General features: G+C 38.3%; 1 protein-coding gene across 1 annotated transcript; it reads right to left on the reverse strand.

The window, feature by feature from the left end:
- Positions 1-138: 138 nt before the first annotated feature.
- On the reverse strand, positions 139-27,718 carry REL (REL proto-oncogene, NF-kB subunit). The gene is made up of 12 exons (XM_053460246.1): positions 27,668-27,718; positions 12,028-12,063; positions 11,495-11,637; positions 10,316-10,464; positions 9,007-9,098; positions 3,326-3,466; positions 2,592-2,696; positions 2,152-2,364; positions 1,446-1,514; positions 1,090-1,158; positions 302-579; positions 139-144 (listed from the first exon to the last, which is right to left on the reverse strand). The coding sequence occupies exons 1-12, from the start codon at positions 27,672-27,674 to the stop codon at positions 139-141; spliced, it is 1,308 nt and encodes a 435-aa protein (XP_053316221.1). The 5' UTR covers positions 27,675-27,718.

Here is a 27,718-nt window from a genome sequence, read left to right on the forward strand (position 1 = left end):
CTGTTGATTGCACAAACCCACTGGACTGAAATGTGTTGGGTAGAACGCTCGAGGACGTGGATGTGCTCAAACCACTTAATGAATCCAGGAGAGACGTCCCTTCCTTTATGTTTGACTGATAAGGAATGCCCATGTAACTTACTTCTGTTGGTACATTTATAGAACCGGCTGCTGTTCCATTGGTTCCAGTCAATGGGTTCCTCGGGTTGTTCTCATACATGTTAAAACCACTTCCTTGCAAATTGGATGCACTACTGGAATCATTATGAGGTCTACATGTCGACTGATATGGAACACTTACACAGAGGGACCCAGGGTTATGAATCATTGGAAGCTGTTGAAATTCATTTTGTGTGAAGGTACAAGGGACGGTGTTAGGTGCCACATTATAACAGTTGTCCCCCATGTTCGACAAATTCCTGAGTGAATTGGAAAGATGTTGTGTGCTTGGTTGAACAGCAAACCTCTGGAAATCTAGCATTATAGAGCTGCTGAGGGTGTTTGATGAAAACAATGCTTTTGGGGAGGGTTGCGCAACTTGAGAACGGTTCATACAGTCCGACTGATTAACGAATGGCTCTGCAATAAGGAAAATAAAGCATTTGTTTAATAAAAAGTTATATTATTCAAATGTGAAATAAATGAACATGTAGGCAGGACCAGGTTAAGGTTTTATGCAAAAACACTACCAACTCCAACTTCTGGTCTACAGGGAAAGACTATGTGGCTGAGGCTAAAGCTGGCAGGTGGAAAAGAGAAGGATGCGTTTAGAAATATACAGCACTAACATTCAAACATCTTGTGAGCTTATGAACTAAACAAGATAATACATTCTGACCCCAATGGGGGAGTTACTGAACACATAAGTATTGTTAAATCAAAAATAAATCTCATTTTCTCATTCCAACTAAAATGTATGTACAAGTTTTCATGCATTCAAATTAATTGGATTCTGTGTAAAATAGACTCATACATGCATTTAAAAGAATACTATTTTAAGGACTAGACTAGTCTCCCATAACAGGATAAGCACACATTTGAAGATAAACTATCCACTATTACGTATGAAATATTGTACATCAACATTACCTGGTTTTATACTTTGTTTGTCATCTACAAACTTCTGCTGTGGCACAACTCTGATGTTTTCCTCCATTTCTAGACCAGATAATAGAGAGGAGAAATATTTGAACACCCTTTTTTGCAAATAACATTTTGGCATCAAACAAAACAAGAACTGAAATCAGGAATATCATATGTCCTGACTGTAGGCAAATCCTCGAATATAGGCTGCACCCCTGGATTTTTGGGTTAAATTGAGGAAGCCTATGGTTTTGACAATGCTGCCCCCCATTCTGTTGATCTCCATTGCAGATGACGTCATACAGGAAAAGAGTGTTTGAGGTAAAATTATCAGTTATTAACCAGGTAATTATGTTACTTACCATACTTCTTTTTGAACTGCTGTAGCACTAAGGATGTTCTTTGCCTTTTAATTTTATTGCCATATGGGTCTGCAGAATAAAAACATTTTGTTAATACAGATTTTAAGAACATAGATTTAAAGTAACTGTGAATAAAATATAGTTATAATACAGGCTAAAATGTGAAATTTTTTTACATTTGATACAAGGTTTTGAAGCTTTCTGCTTCAACTCCTCTAAGCAGGAGATACCCTGAATCCTCATGGTCCAGAAAGGCTATGCTACTTGTTAGACACGGTCTTGCATTCTGAAGCACATCCATCCATAAAAAGGACTTTGATTACAAGTTGCCATTTAATGATGACACCAGGTTGGCTTACAAGTTGCTTATAAGAACAGTAACACAGTGTTGTACTGCCCAACGTTTAAAATGGCCAAAGATGGACACTTTTATTCCATGGCTATGATGAGGGCTTCACTAGAAATGTTCATGAGGCTTTGTGACCAGCTGATTATTTGTGTAAGAGTAAGGTTTTTATAGAGGGAAATGTATTTAAAGCCAACAAACACTCTGAGTTCCTAGAAAATAGGGGCATTAGAGAAAGACCGATTGGGTCCTAAAGAGGTATATCTTAATTGTTTTTGCATTATATTCAGTAAACAGAACAATAGTGCATTGGTAATTTGTCAATGTTGTCATCTGAAGAGTGTAAAGAGGTTACCTCACCTTTCTCATCAGGCAGGTATCGAAAATCCATTGGTTCACTGACTTCTCGGTCGGAAGGCCTTCGAAGCTGCATTTTTACAGTAGTTGGTTCAGTGATGTTGAAAGGAAATGCAGGCGTTTTGAACACAATCGCAACTTGACGGTGCACATCAGCCTGTCCAAATGTTCCTTTAGCTTCCCAGTTGTCTGAGAAAAAGCGGACTTCTATGTCATCTACAACAGAAAACATGAAAAAAATGTCTTCTTTATTGAGTATAGTGATGGACATGACAAGAGTGAAAAAAACACACATAAATATATGCTACTTTTCCCCAAATGTCCCGGAAATAATCAGCATTTTAATTTAGCTATAAATTGTGTGCTTTAATTATCCATTCCCACCAAATTGTCACGTCTGGTCACCGTAGCATTTTTGGATCAATCATCATCACCATATTTACCTTTTTGAACCTTGTCACAGAGAAGGAATATTTCATCATCTCCTCTTACGCTTCCACAATTCTTGTTTACACGGCAGATCCTCAGCTCAGCTGTATTTGGAGCACCTAATAAATATTATTTCATGTTTTCTGTTAGGATTTGCTATTTTTACAAATCTATAATTTATTAAATAACGTAATTTGGGAAAAAAAAACAATATGGGTACAAGCATATTATTGGGGTGCATGAGTAGTAGAGTAACCAAATCCTCTAGCATTATCACTGTAAGGCAATATTCTTTACTGGGGTCAGTCATCTTTGGCCACATGTGAAATACTTTCTTCCTTTCACTATATTTCAAACTTAAACTCTAAAGTTGATAGCACTGGGAGCAAACAACCACATGCCACTGAATGACATGTCGGGATGAAGAGGACAGCTGCCGGTGAAGTAACCAAGAAGAGGGGACCGAGACAGCAGATATTTCCTCTTCAACCAAATGCACGTTGTCAGGGAACCTATGCCCCTAATTTCCTAATTTGTTTTGTAATGACATATAATCTCAGGAAACCCACATATTCATGTTGAATTTATTGCAAATCTTATGTGAATGCTATGCTTTTGTATTATTATATATTATATATATATATATATATATACACACACACACATATATATATATACATAAATACTATAATGTGCATGAAAATTACACATTGTTATTAGTAAATAATATGAAATAAAAATAGCTTACGATTATCATAAATTGGGTTTGAAACAACAGGTGCCAGAGCTCTTGTATAGTTTCCATGTTCGTCAGGGAGGAATACTTGGAAACACAGCCGTACAACATTCAGGTCATAATCCTCAATGGTAAGAAGTTGTTCTTCTCGCACTGCGTAGAGATATAAGAAATCGAAACATTATGTTAAGGACCAACAGTTGCTCTGCATCTTTAGATACTATTATCATCAATCTACTTTATGCTTTTTATTTACCATATTTTAGATTATTATATATATTTGTTTCGATAAAAATATTTTTAGAATGCATGCCTTTTAGGATTTTTCAACTTGAACCAGAGAAGTAACTTGGGCTTGTGAAGCTACGGCAGTTCAAGGAGCTTCACGGTCTTAGAGGGTCCCTTCATGGCTTCTTGCTTCACAAATGGACTCTTTGCAGCTGCACTAATGGTGTCTAGTGTTAATGGCCTCCACAGGTGCCTGTTATCATATCACATTGGGAATAAATGAATGGCAATCTCATGCATGCACACACATTATTCCTCCTATCAAGCTATCTCTGATCTATTGAGGTGCACCTAATGATCTGGTTGTGGAATGTTCAGATAACCTTGGTAAAGGATGGATGAGGAGAAGGGTGACAACTTTAGGACATGAGATGTATTATACATGTGTGTGAGTTTCCCACCTAATCCTGCTTAAGATAAAACACAATGATCTGGTCCATTTTCTTATATGCAATTTATATAGAATCATAAACAATTATTTGTTTTAGCACACTGATTTATTTCAATTTCAATCAATAGGTGGAGATTATGGTAATAAAGTTTATGTTTAGAAAAATGAGGGGACCGGGATAATTGATTTTGGGCTACTGAGATTTTGGACCGTATTTTTACTCTCATAATTACTTTATCTAATAATCAAATTTACTATCTTTTCCTGGATAATTGAAATTTTATGGCAGCTGCCTAATGTTAAAAAAGATATTTTTCTTTCCACTTCATTTTTCCACTGGACCTTGATTTATATCAACAGGGACCAGTTGAACCAAAGCAACAATTGGTGGTAGATATGATGGCATTTTATAATTCTAAATAGACGTGGATTTTGTCTTATTTAATATACAGTAGAAGAGTTTATCCCTTCTTTGGGGAAATGATATATGTCATTATTGTATATAACGGCTTGTGAGACTGCAGCTTATAACCCGTAATAAAGGCAGTGATGTAGTTTTACCTGTTATTTTTTCAGAAGTTTGACATTATTTACATCTATTAGAAATGTCACTAATAATCTATACACGTTATTAAAATACATATATATGAGTACTTGTTTTCTTAATTGTTGTATTAGTACCATTGCTACGGACTAATATAGTGATCTTTTTCTTACCACCCTAATTATTGCCTTTTATTTTATTTGTTGTTGCTGAGTGGACCGGACATTAACTGGTTTGATATTAACACATGCTGTTTGCTGTTGCATTCTTGGATGTGTTGGATCCATAAACCGGTGATTTATACCTCATAACCAATCAATAATAGGCTGTATTCTATGTCATAATTTATTTTGACATGTTCTGAAGATAATTTTATCTTTTGCCCTGCACAGACCATATAGGGAAAAACAAACCTTCTGGCTTGTCTGGTGTCTGTAGATTGTGTTTTATAATGCTTCTACTACCCCCTCAGATGCTTTATTATATTGTCTGCTTACTGCTAAGTCATCAGAAATAATTACTGTCCCTCTCTTCTCCTGTCACCGACAGAACAGTGTCCCTAATGCTATATGGCGGATTTTTACGTCCCACGTGCATTAAGATATATTTCCTTGGCGTGGCAGTTTTAACACATTATACTGACCTTCCTCTTTCCTTGGATATACAACCAGCTATACAAGGCCATTAAATCTAGGATTGCATACCAACGTTTACAATCAGTGTATTAAGTGATGTGATGACTTCCAGATAAGAGTGTGTGAAAATAAAACAAACAAACTCGGCAAAGGAAGTTTATAGATTATAAGACAGTTATGCAAAGAGCTGTTAAAGTTAAAGTAACAGCTATGGCATTTGTTTCAATAAAGCAATAATCTGTAGTATATTTAACTGATATTATATGGGAAGCCTGAAAACATCTGAGACCCCAGGGTAGTTAGTCTACTACATACAGCAAGGGAGGACAAATCCTTATTTCTTTAGAAAGCCAACAGAAACTTTCTAGATTGTAAGCTTCTTTTTTTGCCCTGTTTACCCATTGTACAGAGCTACAGGATATGATGGCGCTGTATAAATCAATAATAAACGCCATCATGTGTGTGTTATATTACAACTGCTGCTTGTTTCTCACCTCTCTTGCACTCACAGGTTAATTAAAACACCTAATTAGGCTATATATTAGGTGTTCTGAAATAGCCAAAGTGTCAAAGTCAAGAATATGCCTTCAAACCCTGAATCGTGGCACGAACAGGAAGGTAGGCTGTGGAGTTCTAGCATCAATGACATCAATGACTACGTCTACAGATGATGCTGCATCTGTGGTTCTCTCAAAGTACCTGCTACGGCGTCCTTACACATTTCGGCTCATGTGTTAACATTACTATTTATAATCCATGCAAATAATTAATGTGAATGGGGTGTTGTTGATAAGGTCAAAGAACTGAAGTGTAACATCAGTCACTTCCTCTACACCTACAAACGGAGGAGGAGGGGGCAGGAAAAGCTGCCCACATTTGCCAAGGTAAAGCGACATGACTGCAGCATTTACATTTTCAGGTCACCAAAAGGTGAAAAAAATAGCATATATATATCGCTCTTTACTAAAATTACAAAGTTCTTCGCCTTTATGGTCATTTTGTGTTTTAATAATAAGCGATTATTATTAAATAATCATTTAATAAGCGATTATCAAGGCATGTCAACCTTTTAGCATTCAAATTACGTGACCCACGTTACTACACTAACTTTACAAATAAAATTACCACACAATAGTCACTATTGAAAAGAATGTGAGAACAGAGAGCTATAATTATTTTTCCAATGAAACAAAAAGTTAAGATGTAAGAAATAAGTCTGAAAAAGAAAGTACTTATGCATTTGTTAGTATTTTAATTGTAAAGTGTTTATACACAATATTTTATCTACAATATTATTTAATAAACATGGATGTTAAATTGATGTTTTGTTATTTAGTATGTGCACTGATTGATTATCTACTTGTGATTAACAAAAAATAACAACTATTTTTTGTATATATTTTTAGAAAGATAGAATTTGATAGCAGATGAGAACCATTCAATCCCACTAGTCTGCTAGTGTTTTTCTGATGTAAAGACTCAAACCCTAATACAGTAAGGGAATTTAAACATGCATTAAATAGCCATAAAGCTATCACTAATCTACCTCTTCAGCTGGGAGACTGTTCCACCCTCTGAGTAAAGTAAAACTTCCTTCCATTCCATCTAATTATCCGACCCTCTTGTTTTAGATTATTTTCTAAATAAAAACACCAACTGTTTAACGATTAGGTTGTTTTAAAAAGCCATGTTACATGTTGGCAATTAGATGGGGACGGCTATGACCTCTTGCTGGTCTCATGAAGATGGAATTATTTAAGGGATCATGACATGGAGGAACTTGACATACCCAAATATCTTTGAAATAACGTATCAACGCATTGCATAGGAAGATATATATATATCCCTTCTGTTGCCATCTGTAAGGATTTACAGTCCAGTTCTAAAGCAGACTAAATATATGAAATATTTTTCCTTGAGCATTTTTTTCTCATTTTGCCCCAATAAACTTCCTTTATCCACAAGCCATGGAAGCTGCCATTGTTGTCAATTGTGATATTTTGGGCAAAGTTCCATGCTCAAACACCACACTGAATCGTATAACAAAGTCCATTACTCCTTAGACTTTTGTTAGTCTGATACTCCATAGACCAGGGGTGGCCAAACTGTGGCTCGCAAGCCGCATGTCGCTCTTTCATATGTAATACGCGTCTCGCAGAAATATATTGGACAACTTTGTGATTATTGAAACTAAAAAATATTAACAGTTTATTATTTTTTCATATATGAATAAATATTACGTACATGTGTTTAATATTTATTTATAATTTTTGTAACAAAATGTGCATGTCTCGCGCCTCTCAAACATCTGAAGTCTATTGGCAACTAAGCAAGTTTGGCCACCTCTGCCATAGAGCTTTGTTAGTCTATTGTACCACAGGCATTATATAAGGAGTTGGGGTGTTTGTCTAGTAGATTGGACTAAGATAAACGCTAGAACACACAGAAACGGCTAAGACGCACCTGCCTGAAAACATTATGTAAAAACTAAAAACATTTAAAAAACAAAACTTATTTTTAATCTAAAAGGGGAACTGTCCACACTTTTTATAACAAACATCTTCAGGTCTGAAAGTCCTTACACCTTAAACTAAAGGGTTAATGCATTTTTAATCTGTTCAGTGCTTTAGGTGGTTTGCCGGGTACAAGTATTTCCTTGTAAAACTTAGAACCAGACTGTTTCACTTCCTGTTATGCAAAAAAAGGAACCTTGCAAAAAATAAAATTTCATTTTTTTTATGAATATTAATTCATAAAGATTTTTCTGATTAAAGTTTAGCTCCTCGAGCAGGATGGATATACACTACCTGTTGGGATCACAGAAGTTTGAAAGAAAAGCACATTTTGTCCATATAAATAACAGTAAATGAGTCAGAAGTACAGTGTAGACCTTAATGTTGTAAATTAATATTGTTGCTGGATGCGGCTGTTATTTAATGGAATATCTTCATAGACGTACAAAGGCCCTTTATCGCTCCCTCTAGGAGCGACCACTTGTGCACCCCTTTAAAGTCACAAGGTGAGGGTAATAACCACAGCTTTTACCCTGCACGCGGTGTCTGACTGATCCGGCATGCAGGAAGTAACATCCAATCCACTTCCTGTATGCTGAATCAGTCTGCACACAGAATGGTGGAAGAAATACACACCACTCCTGCAGCTAAATAGTGTGGACAGGCATGTGTTTTGGGTGCAAAGATGGCACAGACAGGCTGTTTGTGGGCATTGACAAGCTGTTTGGGGACAAAGATGGTACAAGCAAGCTGTTTGGGGCTAAGATGGCAGTAGGGTATTTGGGGGGAAATGTGGCACTCACAGGGGGCAAAGCTGGCAATGTGGGACATGTTGGTTGGTGGAGTCGAGGACCTGGAGCAAGTTTCGCACCGGACGCTGAGGTTTTTTATTATGCCCCTGCATGTGACTATCCCTTTAACAAAAAATATCTGGCATTTATTCACCATCTCATTAATTATATTTAATTTGAACAGGAAGTGAGTCTCAAAAAGATTCATAATGATTTGCATCACCCTGATTCATGACACACCCTGATTCAGCTTTTCCTCAGTAACCAAAAACAGCCATCATGTTGATGCAAAACATATTCTTAAAGAAGCTTAGCTAGCGAGGGTAAATTGTGATGTACCAAGTCAACGTATAATAAAAATGACTTGACTAGTCATTGCAGACACTTCTTGAAGATAATTTTTGGCGTCTTGTGGAACTGCCAACACTACGTGTTTTAGCAATGTAAACTGATATAAATGTGAATTAGATCATTTATAAAATTATATTCTTTTACACAAAGTAATATTTTAAAAATGGAACTCAGACTTACCACCAAATGGATTGATTTTGCTCACAATCCTGTTATGGATTGCCTCTCGAACTTCTTTTCTTCTGATACACTGAATGCCCAGATTTTGAAAACTACAAATGACAGGATTCCAATGTTACATTGTATGCAAAAAGCTAATCTACAAAAAGCTGAACACAAAACCAAACCTTAAAGGATCTCTTTGAAGACATATTACAAACCCCTGCATTAGGAGTAACCAACAAAACCAGAAAATGAAAGGAGCACAACTGGGTCAAAAACGTGTGATGTCATGGCGACTGGAAGCAATATCTTTGAACTTGGTTGTGGATTCATTTTAAAAGTGACAGCCAAAGGGACATGACTTTTATTTAGGATACTGCTTCAGACATGTAGGAGCAGTAGTTTGACAAGAGCTGGAGATCTAGTCTCTGCTGTCTCTATTTTAAGATGATCAATTATATACCACAATTAATTAAATATTTGATAGGATATATGCAGAACAAGACACAATTAGTAGGCTGTAGACAGACACTCAATCACTGGAACAGTTTTCATTGTGCACAGATGCATTTATGCCTTCAACTACTGTACGGTACTGGTTAATCCTCCAAGTACTGCAACTCTCACTATGCTCTAAACCTGTCACTTATAATGTGTACAAAGCAGCCACAAAAATATACATCAGGTTATGATATTGTATATTAATAAGTCCTCTAATACGTGCTCTAATCACCATCTCTTATGCTTGCATACAAGGTGTGAAGCCCCCACCCTATAAAATGCCCAAACAGCAGCCTATGAGACTCACCTGTAAGCATCCTGTCTGTCAAAACATCTCTAAAAAAAACATTTATTCAGGAAAGCCTATTAAATTAGCAATGGATTTCCATCTGCCCGTCCAACACCGCCTTTCCAAGTCTCATTCCTGCTATCAGGTGTTTTCCCACCATACCCCTCCAATCAATCTATAGACATGTCTAGTACCATCATTTCTTTAAACAGTCCTGTTTGTGGAATATGATGGCACTGTATCAATAAATAATCACAGGCAAAACAAAAGTTTAGGTAGCTTAATACTTAAAAGAATTCTTCAGCCATCACCCATCAAGCATCCAATCAGTGGCGAGAATTGTTGGACCACAGATGAGGTGGTGGGGAGCTGCAGCTTCTACATAAAACATGTCTTTATTTATTTTTTGTTTTTAAAGACTGCCTGTGAAAGTGCTCACAAAGTACTTTAATATGCATTCTTCTTTGGTGAGGCTGTCAGGGACGGTAAACTCGCCCTTTGGAAAATAGCTCCACTATGACTGCAACATATGTTTACCTTAGAACTTTACGGTCAGGACCAAATTCAGCTTCGTAATATCCATCCCTGCTGTCTTTGCCAACTAGATCGTGAGGATGTGGTCTGTATGGCTCGTTTTTGGTAACCAAAGTGACTCTCACTTTCCCTTTGCCAACATAATTCATAATCTGCAAATATATAAATCGGTTTGGAAACAAACTTCATGATGCTTTCAAAGAAAATAAAAATGTTTTATTTACACAGCCCAGAGTCTCAAGTCATGCTGTTTTACGGTGCGTTGGATCGACAAATTGGACGCAACTAAAGCCAATGGGGAAAACTAAAAAAATTGACATATAATTAAAAACGTCCCATCTGTGCATGGTTGGCTACCTAAAGATAGCTTCCCTAGGTGGAACATTTGTGCCGTGCCTCTTGACAATTTGTTTCCAACCCACTGTTAATGTGGGTTAGTGCTTTGTGGCGGTGGGATGAGAAGCACCGACACCTCCTTCACACTTGAGTGTAGAAGATGATCAGTTTCCAGTCCGACCAAATGGGAGGCCAACTATTTGTGTGTGAGCTACGACCTCATGGCACTAGGGAAATACTAATGCATGAACACTGAGTTTTTTTATGGATTGGTTATAATTGTTCAGATCTTATATTAGAAATACAGTTTTCTGTTACCAAAAAATCAGCAAGCAATGCATATAACTTCTTTATTTGTCTATCTTTGATACATGTAGCTTGTGGTGATAGAGGCTGCAGCAAACATGTATTCTACATATTTTATATCTGTAGGATGTTGCAGGTCTTTTTTTTCCTGGCTAGGGTTCTACAAAGTTTTTCAATGATGTTTTTCCAAAGAGGTATGCCCTTGAAAGTAAATGGGTCTAGATCTACATCCTGCGCTAATGCTTTGAAAAGACGTTTGTCTCAGGTTTTCTGTCTTTTGTTGTCAATGTGCACCACATGGACTTTTGTCTAGATTAAATTCTAATGAGAGAGGGAAAGAGAGAGAGAGAGAGAAAGAGAAAGAGAGAGAGAGAGAGAGAGAGAGAGAAAGAGAGAGAGCGACAGAGAGAGAGAGGGGGGAGGGAAAGAGAGAGAAAGAGAGAGAAAGAGAGAGAAAGAGAGAGAGAGAGAGAGAGAGAGAGAAAGAGAGATAAACACTGGTCATTTATTTCAACATTGTATTTGGCAAGATAGAGTTACCTGGATGGATGGGTATATCCTGTTATTATCGGTACTGTGCTCACCGAGGATGCTGCCAGCTAATCGCCCTTCACATTTATATCTAAATCTCATTCCTCTCTGTCGAGGCTGTTCAAATATTTCTATGTAAGGCTCATGTCCACCTAAAAGCAAGGTTGAAAGAAACATTATACTCATTTGCTGAGCCACAGAAACAAAATATGGTTAGAACTGAACCACAGTAGGTGGCCAAGTAGCTTAAAGTACAAAAATATTTACAATATCCTACTCATTAGCGGACTCTCATTACCCCCAGGATGCATTCGCACTGTTTATTGCAGAGCTGTGAGGATCTTACATGCTATTAAGATCAGGTAAATTAACACCAACAGATCCAAATGTTTTTAAGGTTATTTTATTGTTATAACAATGTAGTAATATTCCATAGAGAACTAAAAAATATCACCAAAATATATGTATAAAATAAATACAGCTGTGTCAAGTTTAGTGGTTTTAACTTATTGACATAAAACTTAAAAAAGGTGTTTTCTTACCCATAAGGATGCTCTGAATGGCTCCAAAATTTTGCACTGTTGGGGGGGAAAAAGTGGAATTATCATATAGAGAATAACACATCATATTTGTTACAAAAGAATGGTTGATACAGTCTAAAGTCTTTAGTCGAAGTGGATAACTTTTATTGGGTCAACGTAGAGAAAGATGTAAAGATCGTCTAATGTGATAGCCCAAAAAAAGTATCCACTTCGACTAAAGACTCCACCTTCTCTGAGACCAATACAGCTATGTCCATTTTTACTGACATAATTTAGAAAAACAACAATTAGAAACATAACAAACGACAGGCCCCAAATAAAAATGTCCAGCTGCGCGACAGGAGGTGCCATTGGCCAGTGGTCCAGGTGGTGGTGTTAGCGTGTGTGCGTAAATAAGCAGCAGTTATGTTGTAAATTACAACTTGCTACACAAGCATCCAATGGATCTCATATCTATAAATACACTGGCAACCATTAGAACCAATTTATGTTTAAGCACTTTTATGGACCTTCAAAAGAAAAAACAAACCTCCTATGGGTATATGACTAAGCGCAGTAGACTTCCAACTCGCTAGGTATAAGAAAACAAAAGACAATTTCAAGAGCAAAAGTTTGTTTTAAAAAAGAAGGTTCCCTTTATTAATTGTTAACACACTCCTTCAGTATGTCACCAACAAGTATATCCAGAAGATATACAACATACGACCACCAACACAAGGAATACCTGGCCTACATCCTTACAAACATGAATGGGAAACGGCTCTTCTATATCTACCAGCCTCCACATTGCTCAACAAAAGGAGAGATGTCACCAATAGTGCAGTGCAAAAGAAAACTTCACTGAAGGAATGTTAAAAAATGCACTTGGAAGAAGAAATAAAATACAGCTGCACACATCCATGTACATGATCCCCACCGTTGGAACATAAAAGAAAATCACCTTCCTGAGTAGGTCCACTCAAGCGGACCTACTCAGGAAGGTGATTTTCCCAAATGGGTCCATTAAACATTAAACTGGCCTTGCAACACATTTCGCAGGTCTTTCACGGGGTCCTCAGAAGGAAGTGTCTGGCATCCTCTCCGGAGGAGGACAGGCCCTAAGTTAAGACCTGCAAAATACATTGGGAGCACCTTTCCCACTCATCCCTTGTGGGTGCATGGTACTTGTATTCCTTGTGTTAAGGTCATATTACACCATATATTTCCTTTTCTTCATTCGTATACGAGCCCCTTTAAGTGGAGATCTTTGCATGTTTTACAAAAGGCAGACTAGACGCGCTATTATCTTCTGCCGGCAATCTGTGTGTCTGTGCTCTCAACTTAGTGGTTAGTGCTCTCAATTCATTCACTAAGCAGCAGTGGCTTGATCATGCTTGCTCACTCTTGATACTCAATCACTATGACTGAGCCACAAGGTGGGAGGAACTGAAAAAGGAAAAACTCTGTGGTAAAAATAGAAAAATAGAAATAGAAGTAGAAAGCTATTTTTTTTTCATAGTTTTAGTATTAAGTTTATCTTTGGCACTTCTTTTCTGCTTTGAAAACAGTGGTTTTAAGTTAGTCTTAAACAGATAATTAAAGGTACACTCCAACTTCAAACACAACTAAAACGCACACCTGTATGTGAATTTTTACCCTATGCATTTTTTTAGACACACAAATTATATATATATATATATATATATATGTTTTTTCTTTATGCATTTGGGTGAATGGCCATCTTTACATTATCATTATTATTACATTTAGTTTATAGAACAGCAGGTTACGTAACACTGTTATATAAGGGAAGTGAAAATGAAAAACAACATTAAAATTGACAATATGCAAAATGGACAGTAACATTAAACACATGTTAATACATACTCGTACAGACTGAAAAGAGGGCCCTGCTTTTGCAAATTTACAATCTATTATTATATTTTGATGGGATGTTATATTTGGATCCTTCACAGTCAACTCCAGTAAGTACGCATAAGGAGTTTTAAAGGAATGCAGTTCAACTTGCATCGACAACCTTTTACAATATCAGAAAGACGTTTACAGCGTCTTAAATGTTTATATGCAGGAGAAGCCTACGCCGCAGTGGAAAGAACTATAGGCGTTAGCTGCTGAGAATTACACAGTCTTTCCTCATCAGTTCAGAATACAACGTATGCAGGAAGTGGAAAACATCTCAGAAACACGGTATTTAGCTTTTCTGCTTGAATTACCTGTTTAGCTGAACAATAAGGCAGGAAAAATATACATGTAGTAATTAACCCTATGTTCTATATACCCTATAACATACATTGAATATACATTGTTACTTAAGTTGAAAAAAGACTGAAACAACTTCTTCATCTCCACCAAGGTCTTCCCGGGAAGATACTAACTCTTCTGCCTTAAATATTCCAATATTTTGGCTTCACGTGCCCCCTCCCCTTTTCCAATGAGCAGTACTTTTGAAAATAATATGGTACAGGCTACTTTACCTCTATATTACCACAGGATACTTGTGCTAAATTGTTAAGAGCTCCAGTGGAGTCTACAATCGTTCTTCTTCTGGGATCACACTTCTCAAAGGGATACTCAACCCCCTTGCTTCACGCCCCAGCCAAAGTGCTAGCTAGAAGGCTGGACCTTCTTGACCCTCTCCAAAGAGGAGAACCACTGAAATCTTCAAGGGGAAATGGCAGGCAGAAGGCCAGCCTACCTCCCCCACCAAAAAGCCAGATTTTATGGGACCCAACTCCCTCTTTTTTTTTCAGGGCTCACAAACCTTTCATTTGCACATCCATTTCAATCAAAAGAAAAAGATGCAATATATACAATCATCTGCACACATGATTCACTTCTAAGCCCAGGGTGTTGTGCTTCGCTGTCAAGTTGATAAAAATGTGTGGGTGACCAAAGTGGCAACATAAGGCCACAGTGAATCACCTGGTCCCCACCAGGTTGGCCAGAAGAGCAGGACATTCTTGATTTCTCTATGGAAAGGAGAACCACAGAAGTCTTCAAGGGGAGACGGCAATCAATAGGCCAGACCATGTCCTCTACTAAAAGCCAAATCTTCAGGAATCTGGTTCCACTGCATTTACAGTGTGTGTGCAAATCTGCGTCAGCATTTCATTTCAATGAAACCACGTAATAAAAGAAGTGTAAACAACTGACACACATGCACAAACAAAAAAAGTACAATACCTGAGGAAACTGCCATTACGGTCCATGTCTGGTAATGTAGAAATTGTCGTCCACATGCCAGACAAAACCCAGGATAGGTAATAAAAAAGTGTAGTTGAATTGTCCATCGTTTGTGCCCAGGTGGGGCCTCCCTGAAAGCACCTCAGACTTCAAGCTACCTTAATGCTAGAAGGTCAAATGTTTCTCTCTCGAACAGGTACACAATCTAAGCTTAAGTATCAAGAAAAGCTTCTTTAGCACCTAATCCCAATCAGAACATACTTTTGTACCTCCAATCATTCTTCAAGATTGGCTAAGGTGACCTTTGTAAAACCAGACATCAAATTAATTTATGCACGCAGATTCTGAAGCACTATTAGAATAGGGAGACATTCATAATAACATTTAAACTGCCAAGATATAGTAACATATGACAATATGTAACTGAGATGAAAGGAGAGGTCCTCAGGTTTCCTCTTCCTCCATTGGGATATGCGACCCCTTTCTCGCCTCCACGGCTAAAAGGATGGCCAGATCTTCAAGCGGAGGTTGCAGCAAACGAGTCTGTGGGAAGCACAGCACTCTGGAGAAACAGACATGACTAGTTAAGTAATGTGCACACTACCGGCCTATTGGCTATTCCAGTAACAATTAAGATACACAGATTATGTGATGGCATCCACCAACAGTCGGTGAAGGCGACCATGTATGCAGCTAACAGGCGGCAGGAACACTGGTTGCTACAGTAGTCCTACCCCGAAGTAGACGTCTTTCCCCCAAAGTAAACAAGCCCAATCTGGAAACTGTCTTCAAAGCTGAGTTCTTCCATTCCTTTAATTGTATTGCCCATTTCTCCTTCCTGTCCTGTTCCATGATGACAAGGTGGTGAATATGTGGTAGAGGAAAATACAGTGAGGGAGTTTAAACATCCATGGGATAGGGCTTATTTACAACAAGTCTGTTAAATAGATTTTTGTTTCACAACACAATTCCCAAGTCTGCTTTACTCAAACATTTTATATATATGGTATATATATATATACATATATATATATATACAGATTTTTAAGTAAGCTCTACCATTTGGGGTACACTTTGACAGTTTTTATACTCCATTCTACCATTTGATTATCTCATTAAGACTCCTTTGCTTGCTGGGGGGAAAGGACTGGGGTCCTGCAATGCTTTAAGCACTTAAGACCATACTTTAGCGGCTCTATTAAATGTGAGTGCAACTCCAACCAGTCTTTGTAAGTCCATATATAAGATTATATACAGATTCACACATCTTTATGTCTGATTTTGTTTTTTTGTTTCAATATTGTAAGACTATTGGAATATACTTAGATAAGTATTTATGCGCAACGCTTATTACTTTATACCTAGACGCATGTCTACACTAACATACCCTGATACACATTAATATACCCACACATAACATATCCCCTACACACACTAACATACACACACACACACACTACCACAGTGATCCACAGTTGCTGGACTCAGTGAATCAGTCTATTCTGTTTAGGCCCAAAACAGTAATAGTATGGGTAGACTGTCAAAATACACACATATAGTCACATATTGCCCTTATGAATGCCTGCCCACACACCCATATGTACCCATGTACATTCAGCCAAATGCTTAACTGGCCCTAACATACACAAGCTTTTCTTTCTCCTTATCTATCCTTTTTTAATCTACCCTCATATCTTATTATCTACCCCATTTCTCCCCATCTCTATTGTTTCGCCTTATCTCTTCCCTTTCTCATTGTCTCTCTCCGTTATCCCTCCTCCCCATTTTCAATCTTGTTTCTCTATGGCTCTCCCATTTCTCGCTATCACCTACCCCATTTCTCTTTATCTCTTACCTTTCTCCGTCTGCTTTTTTGCTTCTCCTTCAATCCTGTAGTTGGAGCCTAAGGTCAGTTACTTCAGACCTCTGCTTCAGTGTACGCAGCTTTAATGCCGAAAGTTGGGATAAGACGTGATATCCAGATGCTTGTCATCAATTGCTGATGCACAGTTCTATTGTTCCTTTAATTTTTGGCTGGTTAGAAAGAGATCCTTGATCTCCTCAAGTGCACCCCAGCCTCAGCTTGGCCTTGATTATCAATTAAATCAATGCATATTAGTATTTACAAAGTACATAGTAAGTATTTACTATGGGACGCTCCAATATCCAAGACAGCTCTTTGAGCAATTAGTGCATATAAAAGTACCTATTGCCCAAAGAGCGTTCTTGGATATTGGAGTGTCCCTTAAATGCATATATATTTTATTGTATTTAATTACACCATGTGGATTTTATTACTGCAAAATGAGGTCATAGCAGCATAGCAGGATTTACATGTAATATTTCCCAAGGCAAAAAAGGACAAATAGTAGTGTCATAACACAAAACATTTCTAGACTGGTGAGAAGCAGAACAATGAGTAGACTATCAACTGCACCCTTGAGAGTAATGTGAATAATTTAAACAAACAAAACACTTATCTGACATTAAACAACCTGCCCTCCTGCTCCATGGTCTTACTATTCTTGCCACTATTTGGAATACCTGGGGACTTTCTGCCTCCTGCTACCCGCAGCCCCCTTGTGGGATATGTGTAGGGGGTCCTGCCGACGTCAGCAGATTTTTGATGGGTAAGTGGGCGGGCGAAACCCAAAGAGTTACCAGGTATGCCGATTGGAGCTTGAAGCAGTCAATCGGTGGCAGAAAAGTGCCCTCATTAAAATCAATGGAAGAACTTTCTATACATTTATTATTATTATCTTTTATTTATATAGCGCCAACAATTTACACAGAGCTTAAGCACAATGGTCTGAAATAACCATAGAATGGAGGTGAGTGCAGGAATATGTGGACGGCCAAACACATCTCCTCTAGGGATTGGGGGAAGCCCAAACGACCTTTGTTGTAGGGGGTTCGTCCAAATTCCCATGCCGTTGCAAAACAGACCATATAAAAATATAAAGGGACCATGCAGCTATCATAAGCATTTAAGTGCATATAATGGGTGGTGTATTCTTTTAAGCTAAAATTAAATAAAACAATTATACTTCTATTTGCTGTCAGTAATCACGCCATGTGGCTTGGGTAAAATAGACGAAAGAATACAAAAAAGGAAGTGTAAGCAAGAAAAAGGAAGTGACAGGACAAAAAACAAATAAATGTTTCTCTTTTATGGAATCATCTGACACCTGAATACAAAAAGCTTTCATTGACTCGTTTTTGTCTCTGTACGTCCTTCTGTCTATTTCAAAGTAGTTATCATACTGGTATTCTTATGAACGGTATTTACATATAGATTGATATATTGTATTTCAACTGAAATAAATGAACTTTAAGAATCACTTGATTTTAGTGTCCAAATCCATTGGGCATACAGCACGCTTTCTATGCTTTTGTAAAACATTTGCATAAATATACCCTTAGCCTAGCAGTCTCAACAGATTTATTTTAAAACGTTTCACCATGTCACCAGTACTTTTAAATCCAAGGTTGCCTGTTATGCTGTGAACAATTTTCTCTAAACCATATCAGATGTCTCCTCTCTGTAAATGATAGACACACTACAGACCTCTCCCTACACACATGGATAGATTAGATAGATAGATAGATAGATAGATAGATAGATAGATAGATAGATAGATAGATAGATAGATAGATGATAGATAGATTATAGATAGATAGATAGATAGATAGCTAGATGATAGATAGATAGATAGATAGATAGATAGATAGATAGATAGATAGATGTATCACACGTGACTTGTTTAATACTGAATCCCAGGTTCTCATGGTAAAGGGGCAGATTGTCTGGAGTTGGCTGCTTCCTATCCTAGACTGTCATGATCATGTGTAACACTTCCAATTTGTGCTTTTGCTACCAGCATTTTTGTTCTGTAGCCCAGTGTTAACCATGGTCTCTCCATCACTGTAAAGAAAGAAACAGTGACAAGTGCTCCAAGTGGTTTAGGGCCACAGGGAAACCAGGCCCCCAGTCTTCTTCTGAGGGGATACACAGCCTCTTCTTTTCCTCCCAGAACGAAGTCAAAGGATGGCTGGATCTCCTGCGGCCTCCTCTGAAAAAGTGGACTCACTAAAGTCTTTAAGGAGAAATGGTGGGCAAAAGGCTCGCCCCCCCCACCAAAAAGCAGAGTCTTCGACAACCAGGCTCCGCTGTGGCATTTTCAATGTGACCACAAATCAGTGACAAAAATCAATTCCACAGGAGCACAAAAACATGAAGTGTGTACAAGTGTCACTTATGCCCCAACCCATGGCTTTTGCTACCAGTATGTTATGGTTAATATCCCTGCTTGAATGCAGAGTATCTTTAAGTGTATCTTTAAATGACGACAAGTCAAGGTTTCCCATGAGGGTCACTATTTGGTTGGTCAGAGTCACTATATCTTCAAGAAGGGTGATTAAAGGGTTGATATCTCTAGAGTATCAGGGTCAGCTCATTTAGAAAGTTCCCAGGTACGTTAATGAGGCCCAGTGTAAACAAATGAGTTTTTTTGTCCATTCTGACATTCCAGTTTCAACAACCGTAGGCTAGTGACAATTCTCAACTAATATTCATGATCCAATTTACCACATTCCAGTTGCAGAAAAACTGGTTTACATTGTCACGTATACTGAAGGCTACATTTTTCTCATCAGAAAGAAGTTTCCAACCACTTTCACTACCTAAGCCATTGAGTCAGGATTTAACGCTCCTAAATCCTCAACATGCGCCTCCGTTTATCTCATTTACATCAATGAGGGCTGCCCTCCACCCCTAATTACTGCATCACGCAACATGCTGAGCATGAGTTGTATACATCAAGGTCAGACACGCTGAAACACACAGACACACGCTGCTTCCGGTCATTTACTCCTAAAAACCAGTTCTTGAAAGTGAAGCAGTTGACCTTGATTCAAAAAACAGCATTGAGTAGATGAGTTATTGATGTTATTTCACAATAATCTAACAAATGTAATACTTCTATAACTAAATGCATCATATAAAATGTTGCCTGAATCATAATTCTTCAGGGAGTGCTTAATTGTCACGTGAGATGAATTAAAATACTGAACAATGAAAATAGTTTGACACTTGTATTGACCGGGAAAGATTGTGACATGGAGTAGTCTTTAAAATGCGCCTCAGTGAATTACGTATACAGTATTACAGAACCAAATGACGTCTCAGCCATGTCTTTTATATAGGTTTTGAATGCCAGTGGAGACATAGGTCTCATGTACATGTTCCCAATGCATTATGGAGACTTCTGCTGTACCCCTGTCAGGTACCAGGTCTGGTCTCCCAGACAGCAGGCCCTGTATTCAGGAGAAGGTCACCGGGGTTTGCACATGTTTTTTGACAGTACGGATCCTTATCTTTGTTATACAAATTTTTTTTTATAAAATACGTCATTGATGTTCCTTCAAAATATTTGTGTGTCAAGGTTCCAGACATCCCCAATAGGTTTAATAGGCTTCTCCACCTCTTCCACCGATTTACTCTCTACTTGTTTCCTAGTCTCTAAAGGTAGACCTAGATCAACAACATAACTTTATCTTTATAGCACTTTGCCTATGTTTACCGGAAGTTGAATAAACTATTTGTTACAGTCTACAAGCTTTGTAGCACTTTACTTATTTCTTAAATAATGAAATCATAAAGGTGCATCTATTCACATCAACAACCTTTGTATGGAACCCCAGTGACACTGAATGATCTGTCACCTATTGATATAATGATGCCTGGCCAATCATTTACAGTTAGAAAACACTGTTGTGGATTGTGAAATCTAAAATTTATTTGAATTCATTGCTGTCAAGACCTGTGCCTATATCCTCTTGGGGCTATTCAGCACTTTCTAGGTCACGTCGCCCCTTTCCCCCGCAATATTAACCTTCAGAGGTTACATTCATATTCACGCTCAACTGACACAAACTTTAATAAAATCCTTTAGCTATGAAAAAGAGAATGAGCAAATACAACTGAATGCGAAAAATGAATACATTCAAATGTCACCTCTTATTTCCCTGTTTGACGAGATCAAATATTTTTATTTTGAAAAAGTTAGTGTAATTCCCAAAGGGCAGATTTTTCAGAAGATTGCTAATTTTAACCATTCTGGAAAAATCCCACACTTAAATTTCTTTAATCTAATTTAATAACAAATTGAATAAGAATGGGTGTGAAAATCTAGAAAGCATATCTAAATGACCAGAGAAGTCCACCCTAGTTACATTTAAAACTGTCCATCAACAGATCTGTGACATGCATGTTACTGGAACATCAGAAATGAGGACAGCTTTTCAGCAAGGGTTTCCCCATGGTGGGAAGCCATTCGTATTTATCTCACATGAACTCTTGCAACATCATGATGTATGCAACATTTCTGTCCCTTTCTCACTTGTCACAGCATCTATAAGAGTGTCAAAGTAAACAGGTGAAAAGCCAGCTTGGAACTTGTCATGAGTGCAAGCGCACCACTTGCTTTTAGAGTTGCCACTTGCTTAGGTGGTTTAAAATGTAATATTGACTGGCTAGGCGACGACTCTACTGGTTTTGCTAGATATGGTTTTAAGACGAGGGGCTCTATGATACTTAAATGCTGACAGTAATATGGTTTGATTAACAGGAATCTGCTGCCTCCACCCTAAGCGTGATCTGGATAAATCTGGACAACTAAACCTGATCTCTCTAACCCTGAACTTGAGTCAGTATGGGCACATTTGCTTTCTGCCCTTTAGAAACACATTTATTTTACTAGGGTAAAAGGAAAATAAGTGGATGCCCACTGCGCTATCTCATAGTTACATAGTAAATAAAGTTGAAAAAAGACCATCAAGACCATCAAGTCCATCAAGTTCAACCCTTCTACCTAACCTTCCTATTTTTGATCCAAAAGATGGCAAAAAAACCCTAATTAAGCTACTATTCCTTCTTGACCCCAAGAGGCAATCATTCAAGAAGAATGCTCAAAAATGCTTGAACCTCTAATGCGTGATCACTGAACTTGAATATTGTATTTGTGTCGTACTGTATATCATTGAACTTTGTCAGAAAGCCAAGTTCTGTTACTCCAGATCTGATATCTGCTCACATGCCACGATCTTGGGTTGTCCTGGAAGTGGCTGCAATGGGAAATGGGCACGTTATAGTCTACATTACATGTTAGTCAACCTAAGCTACACCATTTCTTATCTGTAGCTATTTTACCTTATTAATTGATATTGTTATTGTTAAGACAGTGTGATTCTCTTACCAAACATGAGAATTGTCTAGCCCAATTTCTAGACAACCTCTGACAGGTTGCAAATAGATCTTTCTAATCGTCATCGGGGTTCATTCAAATATTGATATAGACTTACTGCCTTAATCCATCATATGTCATACCCTTATCAATATCCCTTTACATCGGCACTATCTTACCCTTCTTCTTATCTCCCTTCTTTTACTTTTGAGTTTAAAACATATTAAAAAAATGTCTGTAAAAAGGTGTTGTTTTTATTGTGGGAATAATCCAATTAAGATCAAATAATCTTTAAACAACTAACATAACTTCAAAGCAGACTGGGGAAACCCACAAGAAACAAAGTTTTTTTTACTAATCAAATGTATTATGTGTATGTTTAGGAATAAATTGCTTTGGGCCAGAAGTTAATATTATACCCCACAGGAAAACACGTGTGTCATTGTTACATGAAAAAACCTTCAGATGATGGATTCAATTATTGTGAGTCTCAGTGGAACGGTACCATTAACTGGTTAAAAGAGGAAATGTTGAAAATCTTTTGTCAATCCTATAGAGGTACATAAACGCCAATAAAAGACAATAACATTAGCAGCCGTTGATTAGACTGTAAGCTCTATGGACAAAGATCACCCTTCCTAATGTATTTGTACTCTAATGTCTGTATGACTAATGTACTTCTCATGAGGTTATCCGTAAATACCGGTAAATAAAAAAAATCTCGGTCTGTGTCTCAGAACATTGTCTTGAAAAATGCCATCTGTAATTTTATTCTTTCCTCTCAAGGATGAATCAAATAAAAACACGGAATATTTCCATGGCAACAACCTATCGGCTCTTTTAATTCCTGGCACAAGTGATGAGCGAGGCAAGACTTTACATGATTAAAGAATTATTTCTGGGAAGAGTTTGAACAGTACTACAAATGAAGTTTGTAATGCTAGAATTTGTTATGAAAGAGTTACATTCAAGCAAAGAGTACTGTAGGAGCAGGCCTGAACCGGACATCTGGCACACTGGGCAAATGCTTGGTGGGCCGCTGACCACCACCGCCACAGAGTCACCTGATCTGCTGCTCCAGGTCCAGAGACCGGGTGCTGCCTGGCCACACGCTACATGAGCATGAAAAAGTAGTGCGTGGCTGCAGATACACAGCACTAACGTCATCAGGCACCCGCTGGCCTTAAAGTGCCAGAGCCTCCCAGTCATCATCAGTCATCGGAGGAACACATACGATCTACCTAGAAATTGAAAGGTTGCATTTCTAGTTTGTTGGTTCTTGTAGCAAAACATTAATTGTTGCAATAATAATGGCACTTATTATGACTTATTCTGCCACTGACAATAAGTGTAAGCGTTCAATGTTTTTTTTTTCCATGCTTTGCCTCACTAGAAACCCGTTTAGTTCCCTCCAAATAAGAATGCAGAAAAGGGAAAGAGACTCACCAGTCATCATATGCACATAAATGCACAGGATCGCTGAGTGGAACTTTTAACTTGTTATGGTGTCCGCCTTGCAAATGCATGGAGGTATTTTGCATAAAACCCCCTTAAATGCATTTGCCCCTTTTCCCCACTCCCAGCTATTTTCCATAGCAACTGGTGCAAACCACGTGTCATAATCAGATACAGTATTGTGAGCTGCCACCAGTCTCTGGGACTGATGGCAGATCTATGTTTACAATGTCCCTAAAGGGTAAAAAAAAGGCATTCACCCACATTTTACAGGCAGATTGTAGGGTGGTGTCACACAACTGCCCACACAATGTTGGTGGTCTGGCACTTGACACACACACATATCTAGGCATCCATGTGAAGGAAACTCAAAAACCTATGACTATAATATGTTTCTAACGTTTTCTGCATCTGCATCTGAACATGGAATCCAGCTAGGGAATACCAATACAAAATAAATAAAATGGGCTCGAGTATTATATTAGTACAGAATGTAAAGATGTCGTCTCCAAGCAGAGGAGAACATGCAAGGGGACAAGTGTCCCTCATAGCTGCTCTGCTTTAAAGAGACTTTGCCACAACCAAAGCCTTGTTTTGTGTTTCAATTGCAATTCCACATATAGCCACTAGGATATCATGGGAAATTAGGACTTTAAGACAGTGTTTACATCCTATGTGCTTCCTTGTAGTGGACAGGAGTAGGTTGTCTGCAAATATAAAATTCCTGTAAAATTCTGGGCTCCGGTGGGCTCCAGACTTCTGTAAACTCATCCAGCGACCCCAAGGGTTTGGTCAGATTGCAAGCACATGAGTCAGAGCATGAGAGTTCCCAGGTACGAAGCTGTCAGGTTGCTTGGATGTATAAATAAATAAGTACTGTATCTAGTCATTAACTCCATAAAAAAATACTTTGCACTTCCTCCTTTTTGTCACATGACATCACATACGCAGTAATAGATATCCAAATATTCAGGAAGTTGCAGAACTGCTATGATGAAAATTCCCGTATGAGCTGGAATCACTTATTGTGAAGGTTAAAAGAAGCTATCTGCATGCCTTTGCAATCCTTTGGGGAAAAACATGTGTACGTATGTGTGTATGTCTAGAAACTCAAAGAGTTAACAGATTTCTGGCATGCTTAGAGCAGTACGTTTCTAAATGATGACGACATTTGAACAGAACGCAACAAACCATGCATTGTATCGCAAAAAGATCTATGTGAACCAGCATCTTTAACTATACATTTTACAGGGCCAACCAAACTCTTCTTGCAGCAGTCTGGGGATGGCCTTTCATAATGCATAGTGAAGCGAAGTGAGAATTTGGAACTCTCCTGCAAGACCTTTTTAACTCTTCCTTTGAATAAACACAAATCAATGGTTTTGCTTGCATGCAGAGGAATTGTGGTGATGCCACCAATTGTATTGATTTCTGAAAGGACTGTCCCACGTTTTCAGAACTTAATGAAATCTCTTTTTTCCTGGGTTTCAGAAACTCTCCAGTGGTGTCAGGAGAAGCAAAGCCAAAACAGGTTTTACAGATGGCCTCCATACATGTGCTTGTCAGGTATAACTGACATACCTCGAGCCGCAACCTCACCCCCTTCAGCCATATTTGACTTTTACGCGTCATACACATAGAAACATGATGGGTAAAAAGCATTCACTTGAGTCACCGAAAAGTAGGGCTTCAGATTTTTGATGCCACTGAATTACTCATCTTGATACATGGGCTGCACATAATAACCACACCTGGGAACTCTCTCGACACCTGAATCCTCCGGGTCGCGGGGTGCCGACACACCCCACTCCATGCCTATTTCACCTTTAAATGGGGAAGTTTCCGGCGATGTCAGTGGGAATGCCCACCGACTTGGGCGGGAATGCCCCCATGTAAGTAGAACCGCCCACTGATGCCACCGGGACGGCCCACTGATGTCAGCAGGACTGCCCACTGATGTCAGCAGGACCGCCCACCAATGTCAGCGGGACCGCCCATTGGTGTCAGTGGGCAGTCCTGGCTGCGTCCTGCAGGTAGGCTCCAGGTAGTCGGAGCTCACAAGTTCCCAGGTATGATAATAGCCCATGTCTGGGACAACTTCCACGACTGACATAAAAGCCGCCCAGTATATCTCTGTTGGTTTACATTTGGCTTTCCCCCAACTTAATTCTAGCCAGACACCTAAGAAATAAGCAGTTTATTATATCAGAGCCAAATCTGGTACCCTTATTGCAATAGGATGTAAAGAGTTGCCAGAAGAGTAGTGTATGGGTATATGTTTAGATTGTAAACTCACGAGCAGAGCCCCTATAAATCCCCCATTCTTGAAAGGACCATTGTATAAAAGCACCATAAGGCTAGACGGGAAGCTCAACGGTTGTGTCTGTATGCGTTAATGTAAATTTGTTATGTATGTGTTTACCACCCTATTTAAATTGTATAGCACTGCATAATTTGTTGATGCTTAATAAATAAAAGGTAATAATAATAATAATCTCTTGGCACCAGTTTCTGATGTTAATCTACTAGATTGTATAACCAATTTTTTTACTGAGAGGGTGGTAGATAAAGGGAACAGCCTCCCAGTAGAAGTGGTATAGGTTAATACAGTAAGGGAATATGAACATAAATGGGACAGGCATATTGCTATAGCATATTTACGAGACCAAAGGCGTATTATGTCTTTACAACGAAAAAAATTAAAGACTAGACGGGCTGAAGATATTCTATGTAACTGTTGCATGTGTAGCATGTGTAGCCCATGTAACTGACTGCACAGCTATTCGCCAACGTAAACCGTGTTTAATGATTCTGAAAGTTATGTATGACATCACCGAATACCATTGATTGGTTATTTTCTTCCTGTAGAAATTAGAGAAGTTACCACCATTCTGACAAATAACGGGTACTCTGAACTTCTCCTTTTTTAATCTTGGTGCGTTTTTAAAAGTTTCGGTCAAAAAGAAACCAAATTTTATTATTTGCATTCATACAATGAAATAAGGTTTTTTCAGAGCTCTCCAACACAATGAGGTTCCAGTAAAATGCGCTTCTTGCGAAGCACTATTCACTAAACAGACGTTATCAGGAGGTCTGTGTTTCTGCTCCTATACATTATGATGGGTCAAACCCGGTGAGCTTGGCCGGCCCTGTATAATGTATGTTAAATCAGTGAAGGTTCTTGAAAATCTCCTTGTATATTGAATTATGCATTGTTGGGCCCTTGCTGGAGATGGGCCCTTCATGATGAATAGAGCATCATGTTAGTAAATAAACCTCATTAAGAACATAATAGAAGCCCTACTGGGATGAATGCCTGCAAGCTTTATAGTTGGCTCAATTGTAAACAGTTGATTGGATTTTAACTGTCAATAACAAGAAAAGTCACGGTTTCTGGAATCTGAAACAAATATCTACATTTCTAACCAAAAAATGACACTGATCACCAGTCACCCTTGAACTCTTTGTATTAAGGGATCAGCTTCATATAGACCTATGGAGCTGTCACTACAGCACAGTGTACAATGTGATCGCCTCTGTGCACAGCACTTTAACCCTATACAGAGCACTTTAACCCTATTACAACACTTTAACCCTATATAGAGCACTTTAACCCTATTCACAGCACTTTAACCGCTTAAATGCCAGTTTAGTGAATCCAAAAGGGAAATCAGAGAAGGGTTTTTTAACTGTAACTCAATAATGCTGCGTATCTGAAATGAAAGTCCTATGATGAATTAGTTATTAATGGTACTTACATGCCATTGAGTATCCAGTCGTCAGAAATCTGCGAACAGATCGCCCTGTGG

The sequence above is a fragment of the Spea bombifrons genome, chromosome 3, assembly GCF_027358695.1.
Source record: "Spea bombifrons isolate aSpeBom1 chromosome 3, aSpeBom1.2.pri, whole genome shotgun sequence".
Taxonomy (NCBI): Eukaryota; Metazoa; Chordata; class Amphibia; order Anura; family Pelobatidae; genus Spea; species Spea bombifrons.